Here is an 11,873-nt window from a genome sequence, read left to right on the forward strand (position 1 = left end):
TCAATGCTGTGGCTGACTTTTACCAGGACAAAATACCTGTGTCAGTGTCAAGCAGCGACTACACGCTGTGTGTGTGTGTGTTTACTGTAACAAACAATGTATGTTTGCTACATATGGAAAGTCCTCTTCCCATTCAGTACTGTGTATCTTGCAAATGCATCAGGAATCTACAATGACTTCAGTCCTTTGAAAAAAATAAAATAAAATAAAAAAACAGGATATAAAATAAATCAAACAAGTTGGAGAGTTACTGATCCAAAAAATTAATTCCCCAGAAACATCTTCATTACTGTTAATGTGGTTGTTAATGTTTCTTTGAATTTTGAAAATCCCTTGTATTTTAAACCCTTTTTTATTTTTATTTTATATATTTTTTTATTTGTTTAGTTATATATTCACAAAACTTTCTATTAGTAGCTTACATACAAGCAATCTTCTTTGCTTCACTTCATGTGTACTGGTTACCTAAAAACAAGATTAAAGTTTAAAACCAATCTGGTTACAGATAAATATACAAGGTACCTGTTACACTTCACGGGTTTCCAGCAATTACACACATGGAGGCTGCATATTAACAAATATATATTAAATTCAGTCCTGAAGAAGAAACAAATATTTGTTCATAACCAAAAATGCAGCATAACATTTAAAATGCACACCCAGGCTTTGTATTTAATTATATTTAAAAAGTGGAGAGCAACTATTCTTTTTAAAGCAGATTGGAAAAGCTGTCAATATAATATAAAACTAATATAAATATAAAGCTGTCAATTATGCAGTAAGTGTTTCTAAATGGGTTTTATGCTGTTTCATCAATTCCAGTAAGTAGTACCTTTCAATGAGCTCATGCTAAAATTACATTTTTTAATACTTTCATGATCTGGAAGTAGTGGAAATTGCTATGATATTCCAACCCACTGCAGAACGCAGATGTGAGATTTAAGGTCCTGGATCACAACTAGAAAGAGATTTCCAGGAGATCTTGATGATGGAATATAGCAGATGACCACAGACAAAAGCTGGCTGTTCTTTTATAACACTGTGCTAATTCAAAATACATAAAAAGGGTCACTCTATTATCTTTCAGTCAACCATTAATGATGTGCAGAGAACACCCAGTAGGAGCTCATCTTCCTGTTCATGTGTGAGCTACCTGGTTTTTTGGATAAATGTGTCTGTGTGTAACAGTGTTACGCTGTTGGTGTTTTATTTCTTTATCTATTTATTTATTTAAAGCTATGAATATATTGGGGGGGCGGGGGGTCCTTTCCTGTTCCTGAGAGAGAAAACCAACTCTACAGCTGTTTCAGCAAGACAAGGGGCCTGAGGGGAAAGCTGGGGCCTGCGGGGCGTCTTCACATGTTGGATTCCTGTGTCATGCTGTTCACACATGCACACAGGGAGCATATGAACGCGTGAACACACACACACACACACACACACACACTCACTCACACTCAGAGTGGTGCTGTGTGGCCTTCGTCACTCTAAACTGTTTAATTGCTCATGTTGATGAAGTTGGGGAAGACTGCTGGCTTTGTTCCCCTCCTGAACTCTGAGCTGGGGGCCCGAGTTACCACGGTTACTGTTCTAGAAAGTACTGAGCCAGCTGAGGGTGGAAACGGTTTTCAAGACACAGTCAACATGAACATGTGAGACAGCACACAGCCTTCAGCAGCAGCAGTTAACTTGGTAAGTAGTTGCGTTACTAAACTACTAACTGGAACTGTACCAAATGGAACATATTATAATACTACAGTATAGAATAGGGGAAATGAGGGGGCTTTGCTTTCCTCCAAACTAGTAAACAAGTTCACTTCCAGCAGTTTGGCAATACAGTTTATGCATGGTTTTTCAGGGCGTCCATAAAAAGACAAAAGCATGGGGGGATCTAAAAGAGAGGCCGTGGCTGAAAGTGACAAGGATGAAGGAGTTCATCTCAGACGGAGGATCAGTCTGCTGCCTGCTGTCTCCTTCATTGTTGGCACAGTGGTGGGCAGTGGAATCTTCATTGCTCCCAAAGGTGTGCTGATGAACTCAGGCAGCGTAGGGCTGTCGCTGCTGGTGTGGGCACTCTGTGGGGTCCTCTCCACCTTCGGTATGTGCGCTTTTTTCTTTTTAAACAAATGTACTCTATATTGCCAAATGGCCAACCATTGTGTGAATTGTGTTCAAAATCATGAGTATTCATAGGCAACTTGTAGCAGAAAGAGACTACTCTGGGCTCTGTGGGAACAGTTTACATTAGCTGTTGGAGCATTTCTTTGCGGATTTGATTCCAATCAGTGTGTGTTTATGTATTGATGTAGCTAATATAACATAATAGCTGTATAAGCCAGTTGTACATTGCACATTTTACACAATGTTAACTCTGCACAACATATTCACACTTCACTGTGCTACTTGCATTATAGCATTGCACTGTTCTTAGCTCTTGTTTCTATATTTTCCCTTATATTTATATTTTATTCTTTGCCCTTGCATCTTTCATATTTCACCTTACATTTTATTTTATTTTTGTATGCTCTTATAGTTTGCTCTGCTTTACCATGTCCTGTACATGTTAATATACACTGTAAGGTGGATTCTATTGTGTTGTGTGTGGTGCTACTGGCTGATAAATTTTATTCTGGATCTAATAATGATAATAATAATAATATATAAGAATATGATATCAACAAAGACAGGACAGCAGATAATCCAAACTAATCCCAAAGGTATTGATGGAGCTCCACCAAAATGCAGTTTCAATACTTTAATCCCCTCTAGCTAACTCTTGGCATTGGGAACTTTGTGCCACCATAAAAAAGAACAATCTTCTGATTATGAGGCATGTCTAAACTTTTTGGGCAGATGGTGTGCTTTCAGTTCCTTTTATGGATGTCAAAACACAGATCTGATTTTTAGTTTATGTGATGTGTGTTGCTCTTTGTAGGTGCCCTATGCTATGCTGAGTTGGGTACCAGCTTTAAAAAGTCTGGAGGTCATTACACATACTTACTGGAGACCCTTGGTCCACTTCCTGCGTTCCTGAGACTATGGGCTGAGTTCATTTTCATCAGGTCAGCTGTTTTGTGTTTATTCTGTATTTAAATATTCTTTATATATAGAAGAACAGATTTAGTCATTTTGTGTACAAAGCACAGTCTGTTGAAGATGTCTGTCTGATTGCCTTTTCAAAACATACCCCTCATTCCTAAAGTCAACACCATTCCCATATACTAACATGCCTTGTTAAATTCAGTGTATTTATGTCACAAAACAAATATTAACATATATCTCCTTGCTAAAAGATATTTAGCCCTGCCTTTCACAGTGAATGTCTGAACTTCTTTTTGAATGAAGTGCTACACTGGGTAGCCAATCAGAAGGAGATTTATTTACATACATCTGTCTTAAAGGAACAGTAGCACCCATAGTTTATTGAACTGTGAGGAATATAGAGAGCTTGGAAAGTGTCATATAAGATAATACAGCCACAAAATACAACCACATAAATGTTATTAGGGGACCTGAGTAAAAAAAATAATTAAAGGAAAAATGTAGGCAATTGATCCTTTTAAACCTACCGTACAATGATTGATTTATTTTCTTTGGTCTGCTGTTTTTTCTGTGTTCTAGGCCAGCGGTGGCCTCTTATGTGTCACTGGCTTTTGGGCGCTATGTTGTAGAACCCATTTATATGCCATGCCCAGCTCCTCCAGCACTGGTCAAACTGGTCAGCATCTTGGGAATTAGTGAGTGGTTTTCAGTAACAAAATTAATCTTATTTTATCATTTGTTCATTGTTTTTTCATCTTTCAACATATAGCGGGTCCGAATGGAAAAAAAAAACTATTTTGAAAGTCCATGATCCAAGTAGCATATTTAATATATGATAATATATACTTCTATTTTCACATAGAAAAGCAATGCAGCGGTTCAATGGCTGTTTTTGCTGACAGATGTTTATTGCTGACAGATGTGGCTTGTGTTATATTGAAAGCATTGCAGAAATCTCAGTGTTGCGAAAGGCCTGCATTATTTCTGACCGAGATGATTTATGTTTCTTTAATGTGAGTATCTTGTCACACCCACAGACAAACATGTGATGAGTATGCATCTGATGCATTACTAACTTGTAACCAATGAATAGTTGCAGCTGGGGTGTGGAAGTGGTGGCAGAATTCTTGCACTGTTTACTGAATTCTCTGCTCTAAGACATCTACCACACTTATTATTTTTTATTATTTATTAGTTATTATTTGCTGAGGGGTGTTTGTTTATTGTATAAAGAGAATGATTTAAATGTTGTAACCTGCTGTGACATTAGTGTCAGGAAACGGATTAATAAACCACAATGGTGCAGTCCTAATATACAAACCTTCTATAAAATGGCAATCTTAAAAGAGAAGGAAAACGCCTTCTTAATGTAAGTTATCCTTAAAAAAACTATTCCAAATAATTCCAGCAGCTTCAATTTATGCAAATAAATGTGTAAACCAGACAACAACAATACACACTATTTAAGCATACTGTCATGTTTATATTTTAGCATTTGTGGTGGCGGTGAACTGCTGGAGTGTGTCATTGGCCTCTCGTACTCAGGTGACTCTGACCTTCATCAAACTCTTTGCACTGGCTCTAATCATTGTCCCTGGCATCATGGCTCTCGCTAAAGGTAGGAAATGTAGATTGTTGTACTCTGGTACACTAAAGAAGCCACAGGGAGCATTCTGAATATTAAATTACTTGTTATTTTCATTTTTAGTTCTTTACCATTGTCTTGCATAATTAAAGGCTAAGTACCACTTAATGGACCTCCATGAATATTTCACATTATTGTAGTTACTGACAGATATAAGTATGAATTAAAATGAAAATAGCAGCTTAATTTACTTTAAAACTGACAATTTTATTAAATTGACGGAAAAACCCGAGCTCGCTACGGAAATTCTTGAACGCGACCATGACGTCACTGGTGGACAACAGCTGAACAACGCCGCGGTAAAACACCGTTATGACTGAGTGTTATGACAGTATCTAGCTAAATAACCAACATTATTCATGACAATAGCCTAGCAATAAGCTAAACTCAAATTTAGAGGTACCGTTATTCTTGTAAATGTGATCGAAGTCCAACTCGAATTCATCCGACACTATAAACCTCCGTAATGCAGCTACGTAGCCGAGTATAATCTGAGCCACCAAGTTTAGCGAGTCAAGCTAACGTTAACTAACACCAACTAAAACAGGCGAAGTGAGTGTCCTTACCCTGTTTACCTCCATGTTACAGAGGCTCTTGAACACCTTTCGTTGGAGTCCTTACATGCCCATAATGTTGGAAAAGCGCCAGTGAAATGAGCTACAGATAACGGAGTGAGCGGATGGTCCTTTCCAAAGTGCCCGTTTAAAGTTGACAAATTTAGTCCATTTTCTGGATATTTTGGGATCTTTGGGCCATTTGTTCACAGATGTCCCACTGTACATTGAATGATTGCAGCCAAAAACAACACACCTTTTCGTCATTTTGCATTAAATTAAGTGCAGCTTCTAGAGTTGTTGTCCACCATCTACGTCACAGGCAAGACGCCTATTAGAGTTTCCCAACACCGTTGGGGGGGGGGGGGGGGACAACGGTCTTTTAAACCTTATTCCTTGAATCATTAAGAAATAACATGTTTTCTGACTATCAATAAACACAAGTTAGGAACTCAAATTCCACTGTATTTATTTGTTTAACACTTTCATAGAGCTGGTACTTAGCCTTTAAAATGGAATTGTAGGATGCACAGAAAATGTTTTATCTTGCAAGGTTCTAAAGAGTATAAAAAATATGTATTTTATTAATTTCCTTGACCATTGTCATCAGTTTTGAGTGATTTTAGATTATATTCCTTTTCTCCCTCACATCAGGACAAACAGAAAACTTCCAGGATGCATTTGACACTAAGACCTTCACCCTGACCAAGCTTCCTCTGGCCTTCTACTCAGGTCTCTATGCATATGGTGGATGGTGAGTATTCATTAGGAAATATAATCATTCAAAGTAGTCTCATGAAATACTCCATTTTAGAGAAACCCGTCAAATCAGAATTGTTAACAGTGTAGTGAATAGAACCAAATACTGCAATGCCCCTAAAAGTTCCTCAGACAAAGTTATTAAAATGCTGCAGATCACTGCAATGATTGACAGTCGTCCTAAGATAAGGTTTTCTCCCAGAACATTTAACAAATTTACAGTCTGGGCATGGACGTAGAGTACTTTATATTTTTAAATAATGCCTAAAAGTAATTGCAGTCCCAGGTTCATATCACCATGATTGTAACTGAAACAGAATCTATATGTTTCTCAGAAATGTGCCCATTCTTGTCATGGCGTTGCTTTAACCTGTTGTTAAATTCCCCTTAACAGAATGCTTTCTGAGGAAGCTGAAAAACACCTAGCTTTTTTGCCCAAGGTCCTTGGAAATTAAACAGTGACAGTGAAGTTAAAGAGCAGAATGCCAGTTTTAAATCCAGGGTAATCATTTGGAGGGTAAATTACAGGAATCGTAACTCATTTTGTACGTAGTAACATATTCTGGTTATGGGTTAATTTTTGTCTCAGACCTCCACAGGCTATTTAACATTTTTTAAAGCAAATTGTAACCTGGTTTGCCTCTTGTAATAGATCCTGTGAGATTATGTATGTGTACATCTTTCAGTCATTTTCTAGTGGCTGTTTTTTAGATACTGTGGTCTTCCACATTCCTTAACATTATTTAGCACTTCTACTAAATATCATTTGGTTTTTACACATCAGATTTGTTATCTGTGTCTCTAAGGACATGTTTAGCCTAAGGTTCAAAATTTTCCCCAAAAATATAGTCAGCCCTAGACATGTAATTAGTTGTTCTATGCATAAACTAACAGTGTATACACATAAACCTAGACACGAAACAGCTGAGCAGTTCAGTAACAGCTGGTTCTGTTAAATTTGTGCTGTACATAATGCAAAGGCATAGTATTCAAATCCTTCCAAAATGTGGCACAGGTGCAGGACACAAATAATACTAAAGAATAAATATGTGCACACACTGTTAAACAAAAGCTACCTTATTCATTCATTCATTCATTCATTATCTGTAACCATTATTCAGTTCAGGGCCTACCTGGAATCATTGGGTGCAAGGCGGGAATACACCCTGGAGGGGGCGCCAGTCCTTCACAGGGCAACACACACACATTCACTCACACACGCACCCCTACGGACACTTTTGAGTAACCAACATGTGTTTTTGGACTGTGGGAGGAAACCGGAGCACCCGGAGGAAACCCACGCAGACACAGGGAGAGCCCTACCTTATTCATGTACAGCATAATTATTGACATCTTCTTTATCTTCCAGGTTTTATTTAAACTTTGTGACAGAGGAAGTTATCAATCCAAACAGGTATGTAAAACTGAAAATAAAAATATAATCACCCCCAATATTACCTCGAATAACAATTAAACAAAATGGAATTTCAACAAAAACATCAATGATGTAGAAAGTCAGTAGAGTTCTTCGGTGATACTCCATGTTCCTGTAAAATGCCTCTAAACTCAGACTATTGTGCCCATCAGAAACATACCATTGGCCATCAGTTTGTCCATGATCACGATTACTGTGTGTTATGTCCTGGTTAATGTGGCATACTACACTATGATGACTGGAGACGAGCTGTTGATGTCAGATGCTGTGGCTGTAGTAAGTAATAATTTAAAAGTTTTTAAATATTAAATCACTTTATTTTAATTTGCAAAAAGGCAATTATTTATTGTTCCATTTATTGTTTTATATTGACTGTAAACAGACCTTTGCCAGCCGAGCTTTGCAGGGTGTGGCCTCAGGGGTGCCCATACTGGTCTCTTTGTCCTGTCTTGGAGCCCTTAATGGAGGGTTCTTTGGAGCACCAAGGTATGAATTCCACAACTTACACAACTACAAGATGTCCTTAAATTCTGGAATGAGTAAAAGCTATTATTTCAGTGCACAGGCTGAAATCACCAACGTGTTTGTGTGTGTTTAGGATGCTGTTTGTGGGAGCCAGAGAGGGACAGTTTCCAGCCATTTTTTCCATGATCCACATACGAAGAAAGACGCCACTACCTGCTGTACTGCTGCTGGTAATGTACAATAGCATTCATTTTTATTAGGTTTTTATGTGTTTTCTAGCCCAATGAGTATAAGTATGATCTACTGATGTGGAAGGATAGATCTGGATCACAAACCCCTGCTCATTCCAAAATTTCAAATAACACTTCATCACTCCAAAGAACAAAGTTCCACTGATCCACAGCCTAATGATTTATTCCCCTCTAGCTCACACTTAGCATTGAGAATTTTGCACACGCAACTGCTCTAATATAGAGTGTCCAAATATACGTAGGGTTTTTCTACTGAGATTGTACAAGCTGTCCACAGTGGGTACTCTTTAACACTGATAAAATCACTTATTATAAGGAGCAAATCTGCAAATTTAAGGCATGTGTATTTGTGTGAGAATATTTGGTTTGTTTAATTTTCTAATGACCTCTTTGTTGCCCTGTCAAGGACTGGCGCCTCCTCCAGGCTGTATTCCCACCTTGCGCCCAATGATTCCAGGTAGACTCTGGACCCACCGCGACCCTGAACTGGATAAGCGCTTACAGATAATGAATGAATGAATGACCTGTTTGTTCACTCATTGGTTCAGTCATTGCAGTGTTTGACCCTGATGAATATTTCCATCCATCCATTATCTGTAAGCGCTTATCCAATTCAGGGTCACGGTGGTTACCTGGAATCATTGGGCACAAGGCAGGAATACACCCTGGAGGGGGCGCCAGTCCTTCACAGGACAACGCACACTCACACATTCACTCACACACTTACACCTACGGACACTTTTGAGTTGCCAATCCACCTACCAACTTGTGATTTTGGACTGTGGGAGGAGGAAACCCACGCAGACACAGGGAGAACACACCAACTCCTCACAGACATTCACCCGGAGGAAACCCACGCAGACACAGAGAGAACACACCAACTCCTCACAGACAGTCACCCAGAGGAAACCCACGCAGACACAGGGAGAACACACCACACTCCTCACAGACAGTCACCCGGAGGAAACCCACGCAGACACAGGGAGAACACACCACACTCCTCACAGACAGTCACCCGGAGGAAACCCACGCAGACACAGAGAGAACACACCAACTCCTCACAGACAGTCACCTGGAGGAAACCCACGCAGACACAGGGAGAACACACCACACTCCTCATAGACAGTCACCCGGAGGAAACCCACGCAGACACAGGGAGAACACACCACACTCCTCACAGACAGTCACCCGGAGGAAACCCACGCAGACGCAGAGAGAACACACCACACTCCTCACAGACAGTCACCTGGAGGAAACCCACGCAGACACAGGGAGAACACACCAACTCCTCACAGACAGTCACCAGGAGGAAACCCACGCAGACACGGGGAGAACACACCACACTCCTCACAGACAGTCACCCGGAGGAAACCCACGCAGACACAGGGAGAACACACCAACTCCTCACAGACAGTCACCTGGAGGAAACCCACGCAGACACAGGGAGAACACACCACACTCCTCATAGACAGTCACCCGGAGGAAACCCACGCAGACACAGGGAGAACACACCACACTCCTCACAGACAGTCACCCGGAGGAAACCCACGCAGACACAGGGAGAACACACCACACTCCTCACAGACAGTCACCCGGAGGAAACCCACGCAGACACAGGGAGAACACACCAACTCCTCACAGACAGTCACCAGGAGGAAACCCACGCAGACACAGGGAGAACACACCAACTCCTCACAGACAGTCACCAGGAGGAAACCCACGCAGACACAGGGAGAACACACCAACTCCTCACAGACAGTCACCCGGAGGAAACCCACGCAGACACAGGGAGAACACACCAACTCCTCACAGACAGTCACCCAGAGGAAACCCACACAGACACAGGGAGAACACACCACACTCCTCATAGACAGTCACCCGGAGGAAACCCACGCAGACACAGGGAGAACACACCAACTCCTCACAGACAGTCACCAGGAGGAAACCCACGCAGACACAGGGAGAACACACCAACTCCTCACAGACAGTCACCCGGAGGAAACCCACGCAGACACAGGGAGAACACACCAACTCCTCACAGACAGTCACCCAGAGGAAACCCACACAGACACAGGGAGAACACACCACACTCCTCACAGACAGTCACCCACAGGAAACCCACACAGACACAGGGAGAACACACCACACTCCTCACAGACAGTCACCCGGAGGAAACCCACGCAGACACAGAGAGAACACCAACTCCTCACAGACAGTCACCCGGAGGAAACCCACGCAGACACAGGGAGAACACACCAACTCCTCACAGACAGTCACCCGGAGCGGGAATCGAACCCACAATGTGCGACACTTCCTGCTGCGCCACTGTGCCGCCTGATGAATATTTATTTACTTTAAATTTTACTGGAAAGGACATGTATACCATCACCTGATGTGGAAATGCATTTTTGCAAAACAAGAATGATGGGAAGGTTATCTTTTTTTTAATCCAACATTTTATTCACGGTTATCAATGTCAAACTGTTTACTATCTATGTCCTTACTGTTAACAGTACCCTCTTGTGATCATCATGGTATCAAGAGGAGAGATCTTTCAACTAATCAACTTTGCCTCCTTCTCACGCTGGTTCTTCATTGCCTTGGCGACACTAGGGCTTCTTGTCCACCGTTATCGGTTCCCAGACCACCCAAGACCCTTTAAGGTTAAAAACTAACTAATGCTATTTTTAATTGATTTTTCACCATTTTAAAAATGTAAATATGCCCCATATTTTAAGTTCATATTTTGTTTTGTGAGTTTACTTCACTAGACTTACATACATTTTATATTTTGAGCTCACATTTAATATGCGGTTTGTAATAAATATTTTATTAAAGTGTATAAAATGAAAATAGAAGTATTATTACGTGTGGTGTCAGATTATTTAAGTCCACAGTGCATCCTGTACTGGAGAAAATACTGTAAGATCATCATCTATAACCACATCCAGATCAGGCTTGCCAGTCAAATATTAGCATAGCAAATATTCTCCATAAATATTATTATTATTATTATTATTATTTTAAATACAGGAACCCAAACTTGTGAACAATGTACTGTGTTTTGTTCCAGGTTCCACTAATTCTGATTGTGACCTTCACAGTGGTGTGTTTCTGCATCGTGGGCATGTCTCTGTATTCTGACCCTTGGAACACAGGGGGCAGTTGTGCTCTAACACTTTCAGGAGTCCCAGTATACTACCTGACAATTAAGCGCTCTTATATACCAATCCGATGGAAGAAAGCCTTTAGTGAGTGGACACACACTTACATTCATTTGAAAATCCCTTTTTGACACCATTCTTATAAATGGTTAATAAAACCTACACCATGCCTTATTAATGTCAGCCAGTTTAAAATAGCAATAGTATCTCAGTAACTCATACAGATGTATCATTTCTGTGTTCTTTAGATTACTGCAGCCTACACCTTCAGATCCTGCTAGAAGTGGCACAACAAGAAGTTCAGACCTACTGACGGAACATGAACATTCCTTTCATTATACCACAAGATCATGGATTAGATTGTTGTGATATTGTCATTGTACAAAGAAAAACATGCATTTCCAAAATAGTAACTTTTTTATATAAAAAAAACCTTAGCTTTCAATTGAAGTCAATGTAAAAGATTTTATTTAAAATAATTAAATATCAGGTATTTCTATTGGTCCATTCTTAATGAAAACTTCACACATGAAGGAAATCAACAAAAATATAGATACA

At 40.1% G+C, this 11,873-nt stretch overlaps 1 protein-coding gene across 1 annotated transcript; it reads left to right on the forward strand.

The window, feature by feature from the left end:
- The first annotated feature begins 1,473 nt into the window (after positions 1-1,473).
- On the forward strand, positions 1,474-11,766 carry si:ch73-352p4.8 (cystine/glutamate transporter). Its single transcript, XM_066667257.1, has 13 exons — positions 1,474-1,692; positions 1,859-2,098; positions 2,936-3,062; positions 3,622-3,737; positions 4,535-4,660; positions 5,896-5,995; positions 7,370-7,414; positions 7,588-7,711; positions 7,818-7,921; positions 8,034-8,130; positions 10,665-10,814; positions 11,225-11,402; positions 11,564-11,766. Exons 2-13 carry the CDS (start codon positions 1,882-1,884, stop codon positions 11,626-11,628), a joined length of 1,449 nt encoding a protein of 482 aa, XP_066523354.1. The 5' UTR covers positions 1,474-1,692; positions 1,859-1,881; the 3' UTR covers positions 11,629-11,766.
- Positions 11,767-11,873: the final 107 nt, after the last annotated feature.

This window comes from Hoplias malabaricus, chromosome 4 (assembly GCF_029633855.1).
Source record: "Hoplias malabaricus isolate fHopMal1 chromosome 4, fHopMal1.hap1, whole genome shotgun sequence".
Lineage (NCBI taxonomy): Eukaryota > Metazoa > Chordata > Actinopteri > Characiformes > Erythrinidae > Hoplias > Hoplias malabaricus.

Excerpts from the sequence above, each read along its gene's own strand:
- si:ch73-352p4.8 (XM_066667257.1), top strand. The coding sequence starts at position 1,882 with ATGGGGGGATCTAAAAGAGAGGCCGTGGCTGAAAGTGACAAGGATGAA. Across the intron at positions 5,996-7,369 it reads CTCTATGCATATGGTGGATG|GTTTTATTTAAACTTTGTGA; the intron begins GTGAGTATTCAT and ends TTTATCTTCCAG. Across the intron at positions 7,415-7,587 it reads GAAGTTATCAATCCAAACAG|AAACATACCATTGGCCATCA; the intron begins GTATGTAAAACT and ends TGTGCCCATCAG.